Consider the following 14,319-nt stretch of genomic DNA (forward strand, 5'->3'; position numbering starts at 1 on the left):
TTTGGTCCAGGCTGAGTACGCAGCTGGTTTATTCTGTGTCCTGCAGCCCTGGAGGAGGCAGACTTTTGTCCTTTTCCATCGGATGGAGCCGTCACGCTGTGAGATACTCATCAGGACCGAGCTACAGCCTGCATCCATCCAGCCACCGCATCAGCGTGTTCGAGTGCTGGCAGTTCAGGGACCAGGAGGGCCTGCAGAGAGGAAAGCAGGGAGAGTGGAGAGGCGGGGGGGGGGGGGGGGGGGGGGGGGGGGGGGGGGGGGGGGGGGGGGGGGGGGGGGGGGGGGGGGGGGGGGGGGGGGGGGGGGGCAGTGTCTGAGCTCAGGATCTGCAGCTCCATAGCCCCCTGCAGGCCCGTTATAGCCCAGCCTGGCCTCTGCAAGGCACATTTCCTAAGGCCTGTGTGTGTGAGCCTCTTGCTAACTCCAGGGCCCCCGGGCACAGATGCTGGTGTCCCCTGTGTCCTCGGCTCGCTCACACTGCCCTCCACCTCTTTCCAGAAGTCCCGCACCAGGAACTGCAAGCCCCTCCCCCAGGCCTGCAAGAGAAGTATCCTCTTAACTTCTCTGAAGTGAGCACCAGAGACGTTCCGTGGCTTGCCCAGGGTCAGAGGTTGAGTCCTTGATTTGAAACGGGAATCCTTGACCTTGAGCCAGGGCCCCTTTCACCTTTCCATGCACATGTTTCACTCCTCACCTTTGAAACTCCCTTCCAGCTCCTCAGCCCTGCCTGGGCCAGCTGGACTGAGGTTTTCAACACTTTTCTCCTAGTGCCGCTAAAAGTGACCCTTCTTTTCCCAGGCCTGGTGCCAGTACCCAGACCGGGTCCTCTGCTCCCGAGCTAGAAACTGTGGGGGTCACCAGGCCAGAAGCAGGCCATTAGAAACCCTGCTTAGTTAGACCATTCCTCAGCCAGGCAGGCCTCCGTGAATCTTCCAGGGCAGGGGTCCCACAGTCAAAGAAAGAGCTGTGAGCCCCTATCCCCCCACAACCAGAAAGCATGGGGGAAACACACACATACGTATTTTCAGAAATTGCAAGGGGGGGGGGCCTGGGTGGCTCAGTCGGTTAAGTGTCCGGCTTTGGCTCAGGTAATGATCTCACGGTTTGTGGGTTCGAGCCCCGCATCTGGCTCTGTGCTGACAGCTCGGAGCCTGGAGCCTGCTTTAGATTCTGCGTCTCCTTCTCTCTCTGACCCTCCCCTGCTCACGCCTTCTCTCTCTCTCAAAAATAAATAAAAACATTTAAAAAAGAAAAAATAAAAAAAGAAATTGCACGGCTCTCCAGAGCCCAGGGCAGGCACTGCAGAAGGGAATCCCGCGGACACTCAGGCCCTTGGTCTGCTCCCTTCCTGTCTGCCTCAGCCCTGCAAAGTTGCTTGATCTGATCTTTGAAAAGACATGACTGGGGCGCCTGGGTGGCTCAGCCGGTTAAGCGTCCGGCTTCAGCTCAGGTCATGAGCTCACGGTTCGTGGGTTCGAGGCCCACATCGGGCTGTGTGCTGACAGCTAGCTCACTCAGAACCTGGGGCCTGCTTCAGATTCTAGGTCTCCCTCTTTCTCTGACCCTCCCTTGCTTATGCTGTCTCTGTCTCTCAAAAAAAAACCAAAAGACATGACTGCTTAGGACTTTAGTAAGAGTTCCCTTGGCTGGGAGTCCCGAGCAGGTGAGGAGGTCTTAATCGGCCTGGCCCAGTGTGTCTCTGCTTAGTGCCGTACGAAAGAGATGATTTTAGCTCATTAGTGCTTACCCTGGAGGGCCAGTGTGCTTCTAGTTAGCTGGGAGAACAAAGATCGTGTGAAAGACGTTTTAAACACTTGGAGGACACATTGAGGGGACTCCCACTTTAAAATACAATCTCTTAAATTAGTGACGAAAATGGACTAATGAATAAATAGCATTTAGAACACGGACTCACCATTTGAAAAATATAAAGCTGGATCCCTACCTCACTTTTTATACCAAAATAAATTCCAAGAAGACCAAAATTTTAGGTATTAAGCATAAAACCATGAAAATTCTATTTTCTAATATTAATAAAAATTTAACATATTTTGTACCAGGCACTATTCTATATGTTATTTTTTAACTTTTTAAATTATTTACTTTTGAGACAGAGAGAGAGCGAGCGAGAGAGAGAGAGCACACGTGACCAGGGGAGGGGCAGGGAGTGTGGGGGACCGAGGATCTGAAGCAGGCTCCCCGCTCTGTGCTGACGGAAGAGACCCTGACATGGGGCTTGAACCCACAAACCATGAGATCATGACCTGAGCTGAAGTCAGCCGCTGAGCCACCCCGGCAACTGGCAGTGTTCTTACACAGAAGAAAACATGGCTTGATTTCTTTACAGACCTGGGGTACAGCTTCGTATTTTCACAATGCAAAGTACTGAGGAATTTGATCTTGTGAAAATGTAAAGCTCCTATATGAGGAAACACCATAAACAAAATCAAAACACAAAGAGCAAGCCTGAAAGAAATAGTTCACATAGATATCTTGTGATGAAGTTCTCATAACCCTAATTTATAAAGGACACATGTGTTTATTTGAGAGGGGCAGAGGGGGTAGGATCCCACTAGTCTGAGACTACAGACATGCAGAGACCAAGACTGGGCCAAGCCTGGGATGAGAGATAACGGTGGGCGCGCCCAGGTGGCTCAGCTGGCTGGGCACCCGGCTCTTGGCTTCAGCTCAGGCCATAATCTCGGGGTTTCATGGATTCAAGCCTCGCATGGGGCTCTGTGCTGACAGTCCGAAGCATGCTTGGGAGTCTCTGTCTCTCCTGCCTCTCTGCCCTTCTCAAATAAACTCTAAAAAATTATTTTAATAAAAATATAACGGGTGAAGGTCATTACGCAGACTATTAGATAATGTACGGCTTACCACGCTCCCATCCCGTCTTTTTCTTTTACGATTTTCTTAACGCATTCAATTGTCTTCTTCAAATCTGGATTCAGTAGAGCTGTGGGAAAAGCAAAGCAGAACAAAACGACTCCACAACTTGGCAGCTCAGTCGGAGTGATGTCAGGGAAGGTACAGGATGCTCACATTTTATTTTATTTTTTTAATTTTAATTTTTAATTTTTTATTTTTGAGAGACAGAGACGGCATGAGCAGGGGAGGGGCAGAGAGAGAGGGAGATACAGAATCCGAAGCAGGCTCCAGGCTCTGAGCTGTCAGCACAGAGCCTGTCACGGGGCTCGAACCCATGAATGTGAGATCATGACCTGAGCCGGAGCCAGATGCTTAACCAACTGAGCCACCCAGACTCTCCAAAGATTTCTTTTTTACGTGGGCTCTGCGCCCAATAAGAAGCTAGAACTCACAACTTTGAGATCAAGAGTCATGTGCACTATCAACTGAATCAGCCAGGCACCCCAGATTTAATTTTTTGCCTTTTATCTAGTGGGAGGGTTTTTATTTTAAGACACCGAATCCACCGTATTTTCACCACAGCACTTAGTACCACCTCTATTACAGATAGTTATTTGTTTCTCCAGTCAGATTCTGGCAATGAATCAATCAATCAATCAATCAATCTTCATATGAAATATAAATCATGGGCCTATTGGGTTTCTCTTTTTAACTTGGCTACCAGGAAGCTCAGGGGGACATTGAATGATCTATCACAGTAACTAAAGGTCTGCCCTAGACTTTGATCACTGTGATTCCTGTGGGCCCTGTCCAGTGTCTACAGACATTATCCCCTGAACGCTCACAACAACCCTAAGTAGTAGTTACGTCATCCTTCCTTCACAGATGAGCAAGCTCTGGGACGTGACTCGCACAAGCACAAGTCACGCCGTTCACCTGTCAAGGGAGCCGCTGGGAATTCCGCCGGGTTCCTGTGTTCTCTGCACCTTTTGCTCCTACTTGGCCTGACCTTGAATCTGTGAACACCTTACTCCCCTTTGGAGCCCCAAGGCCAAGCACGGGGTCCCACACCAGGCAGGTTTCTCCAGGTCCCACGTAAGAAGTCTTTACCATGACCTTCCCGTTCTGTCTCCTGATGACCCGGCTCAGCAGCCGTAGGTTCTAGAACGCTTCTCATTCATCATGGCAGAGGGACCCCCTGGGCATGCTGGGCCCTCAGGCCCTCCTGAGGCAGAATGACAGCTGCATGTGGGAGGGAGCTCTGGCCTGGCGCCGCCCCGTCTGTTCGGCCGTGGCTCGGGAGTCACACTGCTTGCGTCTGCCTCTCCACAGTGCCACCTGCCAGCTGCGTGGCTTTGGGCATGTACTAACCCTCTCTGGACCACAGCTTCCCCATTTATAGAATGGGGATGATAACGGTGCCCATGTCATGGGTGCCTTTGTGAATATTACATGAATCCAGACCCATGGAGAAGTTACTGGAGCACCCGGCAGCCCGACAGCACTAGAATGGTAACTCCAGGAGGGCTGGCACTTAGTGGGTGCTGAGTAAGTGCCAGGACGATGGGACCCTGGCAAGTGCAAACTCTTGACTTCAGGTACTTGGGGGACCCCTGAGAGTGGCAGGGAAAGCTCCCCCAGGAGGACCCTACTCCTCTCTTCTCGGTGACCACCTCTGCCTGACAAGTGGCAGCAACCATTCCTCTTGAAGTAGAGCTTTGTGCCCACCTGTGGGCAAAACGAGGCCCCTACAGCGCCCTCTGCTCTAACCCTTCAGGCTCAGGTGGGCTCCTTCTCTGGACGGGCTTCTCCGTTACTCTTTGGACAGCGCAGCCTACGTCTCTGCTGCCCTGTCCCCATGCGCCCTGGAGGGAGCACTCAGCCTCCCAGGCCCCGCCCCTGCCAGGCCGGCCCCCTCCCTGCTCCAAACCTGCAAACTCCGCCCCCCCCCCCCCCCCCCCCCAGGCAGGCCTCGGAGCTGCGGTGCCGCAGCCCCCAGTGCCCGGGTGCGGAATGGAGGGAGAAGACCTACCGGAGCAGGACACGTGGCCCAGTGCCCGGGTGCGGAACGGAGGGAGGGGACCTACCGGAGCAGGACATGTGGCAGCGGTTCTTGCCCCTGTCGCACCAGTCACGGTTGGGGATCTGAAAGAGGCCGTAGCCGGTGTAGTCACGTTGGGAGTTCTCGTAGACCGCCGTGGGGTTGAACTTGCTCTCGAAATAAGCCAGGCACACCCCTAAGATGGAACAGGAGGTGGCTGGCTAGGAGGAAGGCGGAGTTGGGGATACGTGGGCAGAGGCCGGAGGAAAAGGTGGGGAGAGGAGGGGCTTGGGGGGCCTACTCACAGTTTGCAAGGCTGTAGCCCTCGAAATAATCCAGGCCGCCGGCTTTGAGCTTCTTGGCCACCACGCAGCGCCCCATGATGGCTGCGCCACTTGGGGCCACTAGGTAGCCGATGAGGGAAAGAATCACGGAGGCCTTCATTTTCTCAGGCTCCCGGCAGCTGGGGGGAGCCGGCCGAGTCACAGAGGACTCCTGCCAGCGCCCTTGTTTCTCTGAAGGAAAAGTAGGGGGAGTCTGAGATTCAGTGTTTTGAGATAAAGGGGAGGCTCCCTGGCTTAAGCAGGTACTGCTTCCCACCCTAATCCTCTGCTTCCTGTCACCGCAAACCCAGAACACCCCAAACCTGCCTTTCCTCCTCTACTTGACCCCTGTTTCCTAAGGAAACTGCTCTTGTGAAGGTCACACCCTCACACTCTTTCCCTCCAGCAAAACCCAGCGGGGTCAAATCCTCCGTTCCCGTTTGTTACGCAAGTAGAACATGTTTTGGTCCACGCTGGAAAACAGGAAGAGAAGGAAAAACATCCCCATCTCAAGCACTATTACTATGTGGAGTCCTTCCACCACTGCATTTTATCCTAGGACATATTCAGTCTCACCCTTTCATAGTCTTGTCCCAGGTTGTCTACAAATCGGGCTCTGCCGAGCTCTTCTCTGGCTCTCCGCACAAGGAGGCCAAACCCAGTCCAGCCCAGACCTGCTGCATAGCAGGGGGTCCGCACTGACAAGCAGCAAGTCCCCGCGCCTCACAAACCCTGTGCTTTCCCATCTGTGAGAAGGGGGGTCGTGTGTGGGGTGCTGAGGTCCTTCTTCATTTCTGTTGTCACCACCTAAACCCCCGAATCACCACCCCCTGGACCCCCCTCATCTCCTGACCCCCCTCATCACCAAGCCTTAAGCCTCACACATCACCCCCTTGTTATGCCAAGAGACGCAGAGACCAGCCGAGACCACCGAGGCCGAATTAAGGGAGCCTTTATTACCGGCCGGGGCGGCACAGAGTTAACATAGAACTCTAAACGTGCGGCCTTGAGTCCAAGGACTTAGGCCTTTTATAATCAGCAAGCCGGTCAGCGGCAGGACAGAAGCAGGATTGAGCAGTTATTGTAAAACGACTACAAATGATAAAGAGAGCGGCCCTTATCCTGGGATGTAGGACAACATTTGTTATTTTGAAGGAAGGTTTAGGGTTTTGGGGAGTTTTAAGGGAATAGCCATTATCTCGCAGACAAAGTATGTAAACGGTGTCATAACCAACCAGTAGCGCAGGACATTAACCCTTGAGCTCTTGTTTGTTTTTTCCCTGCACCTGAGGATAGTTACGTAGCCCCTCAACTGCAGGGCAAGAAGGTAAACTCTGGGTCAAGATGGAAGGACTGAGGCTAACTTCATGTGCAGCACCCTGAGCCTCCTTCTGCACCTTCTAAACCCGCCTCATCGCTGCAAGCCGAGTGGGAGCCCAGCCTCTGGGTTTCCACTCTTCCAGGTTCCAGGCCGTGTTTTTTTTCTTTTTCTAAGTTTATGTATGTATTTTGAGAGAGAGAGGGAGGAATTGAATCTCAAGCAGGCTCCGCACTGTCATCACGGAGCCCAACCAGGGGCTCGAACCCACAAACTGCGAGATCATGATCTAAGCCAAAATCAAGAGCCTGACGCTTAACCTGCTGAGCCACCCAGGCGCCCCAAGGCGGTGTTTTCTAACGTGAGTGAGGAACGTTACAAAATGTAACATGTATAAAATGTTACTTTTGGAATGCTTCTAGTTCCCTAATTCTTACCTTAGCAAAACCACACTTGGCTTTCTAAACCCTCCATAATCTGGCCTTACCCTGCCCTCCATCCTTCAGGAGGAATCGTTCAGTCCACTCTGAATTCCCATGTTGTCCTTCTCTGTTCCCCTCTGCACCTCCCTGCCTGTGCCCCGTAACCGTAGTATCTCCACGCATGGCTCTTCACAATCCTACCACGCCTTTCCCTACCCAAACACCGCTCCTTCTTCAGATGTCTGCTACAGGTGCCACCTCCTTGAAGCCCAGTGCAATCCTGGATGAACGTTCCCTCTCTGAGCCCCTGCTGCCCTCGGAATCACCTCCAGACCACCTTGCAGGTGCTTGTCCTGTCTGTGCTGTGTCCTAACTCTCAGACTAGAACGTGCAGACGAGGGGCGCCTGGGTGGCTCAGTCGGTTAAGCGTCCAACTTTGGCTCAGGTCATGATCTCAGTGCTCGTGGGTTCGAACCCCACGTCGGGCTCTATGCTGACAGCTCGGAGCCTGGAGCTGCTTCGGATTCTCTGTCTCCCTCTCTCTCTCTCTGCTCCTCCCCCACTCGCTCTCTGTCTCTCTCTCAAATATGAATACATGTTAAAAAATAAAAAAAAAAAGAATGTCAATCAGAAATTATAACATCTCTTCCTCCTGGAAGGCCCTCCAGTCCCCAACACTGTGCAAATAGATATTAATTAGACAACTAATTGCGTCCCCTGTTTGTTATCCTTCAAAGGTGTACGCGCCCCTCCAGCCACATTCACTTGCACAAGGGCTTCTTGACCTTGGCACTTAGGCTGGAAAATCCTTTTTCCCGGGAGCTGGTCTATGTACTGGCATTTATATGGGAACACACCTGCCTCCAGGTGCCAGCGGCTCCTCTCTGTCAGCTGTGACGAACAAACATGTCTCCATACACTGCCACACCTCACCTGGTGCCCAGAAGTGTCCCCCATTCAGAACTAATGACGCAAATGTCGAACTTGGGAAAAGGTTAGAAGTAAATGGATGCATTCCTGCATTAGAAGCATTTTACTTTTCAATATTTGTTAAAACTCACAGTTATACGACATTGTTGAGGAGGGCCTAGCATTTAAGTGCTCAGATGTGGGGGGCACCTGGGTGGCTCAGTCGGTTGAGCGTCTGACCTCGGCTCAGGTCATGATCTCATGGTTCATGGGGTCAAGCCCCACGTTGGACTCTGTGCTGACAGCTCAGAGCCTGGAGCCTGCTTCAGATTCTGTGTGTGTGTCTCTCTCTCTCTTTGATCCTTCCCTGCTTACACGGTCTCTCAAAAATAAATAAAAACCAAAAATAAATAAATTGAAAAAAAAAAGTGCTCAGACTTGGGAGTCAGATTGCCTGGGTCCAAATTTTAACTTTACCCTATAATTGTTGGGATTTTAGGGATCCCAGAAATGATCGAAGAGAGTTTCTCAGCTTCTCTGTACCCTATCGAAATAATGATTAAAACAATACTTACTTAATTGTGTTGATTTAAAAAGTAAATGAGTTAAATATGCAAAGTATTCGATCCCCAGGAGACACTTGTCTTTCTGAGCTGTGGTTGCCTTCCTTGCGTTTACCTTAATAACCGAATTTCAATGCATATTGGAAGAGAAGTCCGTGTTTACATTTTCTGGCAGAGCAAAGGATACTTTCAGGTGATATTTGTCTCCTGGACTCATAACAGGCGTGCCAAGCCCTCCCTCCTAACCTCTTCCCCTGCAGGGAGTTCTCTGGGAGTCCGGTCTCCACCTCCCGCCATCTCCTCTGTTGCCAGCCCAGTTCATAAGTCACCGTGTCTCGGACTTCTGTAGAGGTTCCTCGACGTACTCTGAACCCCCCAGGCCTCTCCTGTTCCCCACGCCTGTTATCCACAACAATAGAAAGGCCTCTTTAGAAACATAGATCCAGTCCCAGCACCCGCCTCCAGTGGGTTCCCCTGACACTTAAAAAAATTTTTTTTTTGTTTTTAATGTTTAATTTTGAGAGAGAGAGAGAGAGAGAGAGAGAGAGAGAGAGAGAGAGGGAGTGTGAGCAGGGGAGCGGCAGAGAGAGAGGGAGACACAGAATCTGAAGCAGGCTCCAGGCTCCGAGCTGTCAGCACAGGGCCCGACGCGGGGCCAGAACCCATGAACCGCCAGATTATGACCTGAGCCGAAGCCGACGCTCAACCAACTGAGCCACCCAGGCGCCCTCACCCCTGACACTTTAAATGCGATCCCAACTCCTCAACCAGGCCAACAACACCCTTCCTTCTCTAGCCCCCGAGCACCTCTCTAGTCTGATTTCATACCTCTCTCCCTGCCATGCTCACAATCGTGACCTGAGCCGAAGTCAAGAGTCACACACTTAACCAATGAAGCCACCCAGGCACCTCCTTCATCCGCTGTTTCTTCTGCCTGGAACAGGACTCCCCCAACAGAGCTTGCTCTTTGTGGTCATGGTCTCAGCTCAAAAATGATCTCAGTATCTCCTCTGATCACTGCTCTGTCACAGAAAGTCATTTCTTTTTTCTTCATAAGGTAAGTCAATTTCAGAAATTACCTTGTTCATTTATTTGTTCGTCTCTCTCTCATACCAGAGAGTAAGCACCCAGAATGCAGAAACCTGGTCTGTTTTGTTCTCTGCTTTATCCCCAGAACTTAGAACAGAGCCTGGTGTATAGCACCTGCTCTGAATCTCTGTTGAATGAATGAATGAATGCAGTAAATGGGTTTCTGAGTGTCTCTCGCACCTGGGTATCACCCTGTCCTGGCTCCTGCCCATCCAATACCAGCTTACCCGTTCACCTGTCCTTCTGCAGGCCTTGGGGCCTCCTCACAGGAGGGGAGGAGCAGCCTTTGCTGCAGCTTTGACCTTGATTGCAGGAAAGTTGCTTTATCTGCACTCAGTTCCCTGGACTTCTCAGATTCCACTTCCTTGATAACCCGCTTACCTCCACCCAAGAGCTTCTATACCCCCAAGTGCTTCTCCATAACGTGCTCTTCTAGAATCTTTTCTATGACATCAGCTGCTGTGCACCAGAATATTCTGAAGCAGGCAGGGGTCCGTCACCAATGCAGCATATTAGTTTTCTATTATTGCAAGCTACGTCAAACTTAGCAGCTTAAGCTACACAAATTTATTATCTTAAAGTTCTGTAGGAGAGAATCGATTTCATTGCTCATTCAGGTTGTTGGCAGAATAAAGATCCTTGCACCTATTGGACCAAGATCCAGTTTCCTTGCTCTCAGCTGAGGGCCGTTCCCAGCCTCTAGGGGCTGTCTGTGTTCCTTGACTCCAGCTCCCTTTCCCTATCTTCAAAACCAGCGATGATGGGTCAAAACCCTCCCAGGCTTTGACTCCCTCCTTCCTCTTCTTATGTTGTTGTGTCTCTGACTCACCCTTCTTTTAATATTTGTTAATGTTTATTTATTTTTGAGAGAGAGAGAGAGACCAAGAGTGTGAGCTGGGGATGGGCGGAGGTGAGGTGGACACAGAATCTGAAGCAGGTTCCAGGCTCTGAGCTGTCAGCACAACGCCTGATGCAGGACTCGAACCCACAAACTGAGAGATCGTGACCTGAGCCAAGGTTGGACACTTAATCAACTGAGCCACCCAGATGGCCCTCTGACCCACCTTGCTGCCTCTTCTCTTCCTTATAAAGGCTTGTGTGATTAGATTGGCTCACCCGGATCTCTAAGATAATCTCCCCATCTCAAGGGCCTTTACTTTAACCACATCTGTAAAGTCCTTCTTGCCATGTAAATACCATGTGGAGAGGCTTCCGGTGTCAGGGTGTCGCTATCTTTGGAGGACCATTATTCTGCCTATCATAGCATTCTTGCAGATCCCCCCAAAACTGCCTTCTAGTCAGGAGCAGTGGGAGAAGCCATTGTTTTGCTCATCTACTCACAATGGGGTCATGGTCAAAGACATCCTCATTTGTGAGATGAGGGCACAAGATTAGTTGGGTTATCTTAAAAATTCTGTCTGGCTCCAAAGAGTTAAAAGATGTTGAAATGACTGGGGATAATGCTAGCCTTTTGAAAACACTGAAGTCCTTCTGGCTGGCTCAATTATGACTGATAATTAGTTGATTAATTAAAAGTGACAAAATAGAGAATCATAAAAGAAACAGGCCATAAACACCAAAACGTTAACTCTAAATGCAGATTGGCTCAAAAATCTTCAGTGACGCCTTTTCTTAGATATGAATTATGGACTGGAGCACTGCGTAAGGGTTTTGTGCGTCATATTCCATTTCTAATTTCTGTATCTTTAAAGCAGATAAAATACTTGAAAACATAAAAGCAAAGCAAGCAATGTCTCCTAGATTTCCCTTCTAGATTTTCAAGATTTTTCTAAACTTTCTCAGTTATATTACTCACCATTACCCCTCCAGGCTCTGAGCCAGCTGTCAGCACAGAGCCTGACGCGGGGCTTGAACCCACGAACCATGAGACCATGATCTGAGCTGAAGCCAGACGCCTAACCAACTGAACCACCCAGGTGCCCCTCAAAGCACTCATCTTAAGGTTTAGATAATTAACGAGCTGGAATGACCAGTTTGTCCTGATTGGGCTGGACACAGCCTCATACTCACGTACTTGACTTATCAGTCCTAATGGCACAGCTCTAGTTCCTGTTAACTCTTCAACTAAATTTGCAGAAGTCACCACTACCACTCATCACTGGAGTATTTTGCAACTTTATGTACTTTTAAGTAGTTTTTCAAAGGTAACCTTGAATTCTTACGCTTTCCAGAAAACCTGTAGTCAAGAGAGACTATGTCTCTTCTTCCAAAGTTGCGAGAGGGGAGCGGGAGGAGCCTTTTAGAAGAGTCAGCCCTCGCCTCTCTCCCCGACACCTGCACTGCTGTTTGTCCAGGGCTCCGTTTCTGTGTAAGACTTTAGTACGTTTACTGAGTGCCTTGGCAAACATAAGGTATCCACTATTTGTATTACTGGGGTTGGTGCAGAGATGTCATGGGACCGTTTAAGGTAGAGGCTGGCAAACTACAACTCACAGACCAAACCTGGCCAGCAGACTCTTCTCATAAGTATTTTTACTGGAACACAGCCACCCCGGCCTGGTCATGTGCTCCCCCCTGGAGCCATGGATGGAGCCCTCACGTATTCATTCACGTATTTGGTTAAAATAAGGAACTATTAGAAACAACTGATATTTCCATCAATAGAGGTTGATTACACAAGTTACGAAGTGATTTCATTCAATGGAATTCTTTGCAGCCTTGGAATCAAGCAGGCAACTCCCCGCATACTAATTTGGAAAGATATTTATGAAATAATGTTAAATGAAAAGGAGCCTCAGATCACTGTCTCGGTGTGCAACACGGAGTAATATTAATGCGTATTTGCTTGTTTTGTGTACAGAAAGATATGCAAAAAAAATTGTTACATTTGACCACGATTTCAAAACAAGTCAATAAATTACCTATTAAAAAATTAAACCGAATATTTTAAAAGGTTTTAATGGCAGAGAAGAAAGTAGACTTTGAACAAGTATTCTCATGCAGGTAGTTTCACACACTCATACGCGCACAAACATGCCCTATCGAACACGTTTTGAACAACTTGATCGCATGAATGGAATTAGAACTTTCTAGAACTGATTTGTTTTAAAATGAGGGGAAAGTGCTTGGACCTGTGCAACTAACCAACTGACTTACCAGGTTAGACAGTACTGGTAGCCAGACGCTGCTCCCCCACTGCGACTGACCAGGACACCGCACTCCTAAGTCTTCTTACTCACTCAAACATTAAAAGAGCAGCTCTTTGGCACAGACTAAGTACGGGGTCCAGAGTGGGCTCAGTGAGGAGCCAGACACATCCTCTGCCCTTAAAGTTGAAGGAACTGCCAGGCTAATGGAAGGACATACATGAAAATTAAACTGTAGTGAGCTGAGACATGACAGCTTAGTGTGCGCAGAAGATGGACCCAACCAGCCTCGAGGCAGCCCCAACTGTCATATTAAGGGATGAGATTCTGCCACTGGGTTTGAGATAAACTTAAATCTCTTGGGGCAAGTCCGTCTCCGTCATTCCTGACACGGCTCTCCACCTCTGTAATGTGGATTCATAAGCTGCCTCCAAAGTGTGAACACCCTAAATTTTCTACCTGGACGTGCCCATCCCTCACTTGCCCATCATCTGCAGAGGGCTCCATCCATGGCTCCAGGGGGGGAGCACATGACCAGGCCGAAGCCATTTAGCACACACATCACATTCCTTTGGGCACAGCATTTGGTTCAGGAATGATCAAGTGACCTAAGCTACACCAATCATAGAAAATATTAAGATTTTGATTTAAAACTTCTAGAAAAGAGGTGTACCCTAGTGTCTGCGGATCTTCCAGGAGAAGACAGGAACATCACCATAAGGTCACCAGCATCTGTCACCGTGAGGAGTCAGAGAATGAAGACAACTCCACAGCCAGCAGAGCCGAGAGACAGAGACAAAGCTAAGTCCTGGTACCGTCGTTTGAATGCTGGAACAGGCTGTACCTGAAGCCAGTCCACCTCGGGGCTTTTGCATTCCTCTTGGTTTCATCCAGTTTGAGTTGTGTTTTGAGTACCCCTGACCCACTCACCCTTTGAGAACAGCTCAGGGCTCTCCAGCTTGGTAGGTAGCAGAGCTCATCAGAACTACCCTTTCGATCCTGAATTCTCTCATGAAAGGCGAGGATTCTCCCTGTGTTTATCTTTATCTTAAAATTCACTGTTCTGTGTGTCAGTAATTGGATTTCATTCTTCTTTCAGCTGACATTTAGGGAACCCACAATAGCTTTGGTTGACCTTTTGAAAAACAACTTTAGGGGCGACTGGGTGGCTCAGTTAAGCGTCCGACTTCAGCTCAGGTCATGATTCCACAGCTCATGGGTTGGAGCCCCATCGACAGCCTGGAGCCTGCTTCAGATTCTGTGTCTCCCTCTCTGCCCCTCCCCCGCTCATGCTCTGTCTCTCTCCTGCAAAAATAAATAAACAATAAAAACACATATTTTTTAAACCACTTTAGTGGGGCCCCTGGGTGGTGTAATCGGTTGGGCCTCCGACCCTTGGTCTCGGGTCAGTTTATGATCTCCCGGTTGTGAGTTTTAGCCCCACATCGGGCTCTGTGCTGATGGTGCCAAGCCTGCTTGGGATTCTGTCTTTCTTTCTCTCTGTCCCTCCCCCACTTGTGCGCATGCGCACACGCTCTCTCTCTCTCAAAATAAACTTAAAAAATAAAATAAAAGATAACTTATTGAAATACAACTATTCTATACAATTAACATTTAGAATATACAATTGGATGATTTGGGAATATTATGCTATTTTTTTTAGTTGTGGTGAAATA

At 49.5% G+C, this 14,319-nt stretch overlaps 1 protein-coding gene across 2 annotated transcripts; it reads right to left on the bottom strand.

Annotated features, from left to right (window-relative positions):
* LYZL4 (lysozyme like 4) lies at positions 1–9,954 on the bottom strand. Of its 2 annotated transcripts, none has more exons than XM_029940871.1 (5): positions 9,772–9,954; positions 5,218–5,427; positions 4,959–5,108; positions 2,881–2,959; positions 1–191 (listed from the first exon to the last, which is right to left on the bottom strand). In XM_029940871.1, exons 2-5 carry the CDS (start codon positions 5,354–5,356, stop codon positions 122–124), a joined length of 438 nt encoding a protein of 145 aa, XP_029796731.1. In that variant the 5' UTR covers positions 5,357–5,427; positions 9,772–9,954; the 3' UTR covers positions 1–121. The 2 variants fall into 2 exon arrangements, with proteins under 2 accessions (XP_029796731.1, XP_029796730.1); XM_029940870.1 differs by having other exon boundaries at positions 9,764–9,954.
* Between the last annotated feature and the right edge of the window lie 4,365 nt (positions 9,955–14,319).

This window comes from Suricata suricatta, chromosome 5 (assembly GCF_006229205.1).
Source record: "Suricata suricatta isolate VVHF042 chromosome 5, meerkat_22Aug2017_6uvM2_HiC, whole genome shotgun sequence".
Lineage (NCBI taxonomy): Eukaryota > Metazoa > Chordata > Mammalia > Carnivora > Herpestidae > Suricata > Suricata suricatta.

Coding starts and splice junctions, on each gene's coding strand:
- LYZL4 (XM_029940871.1), bottom strand. CDS start 5,356: ATGAAGGCCTCCGTGATTCTTTCCCTCATCGGCTACCTAGTGGCCCCA. Junction 5,109..5,217: donor GGGCTACAGCCTTGCAAACT/GTGAGTAGGCCC, acceptor GTTCCATCTTAG/GGGTGTGCCTGGCTTATTTC. Junction 192..2,880: donor AAAGACGGGATGGGAGCGTG/GTAAGCCGTACA, acceptor TCCTCTCTGCAG/GCCCTCCTGGTCCCTGAACT.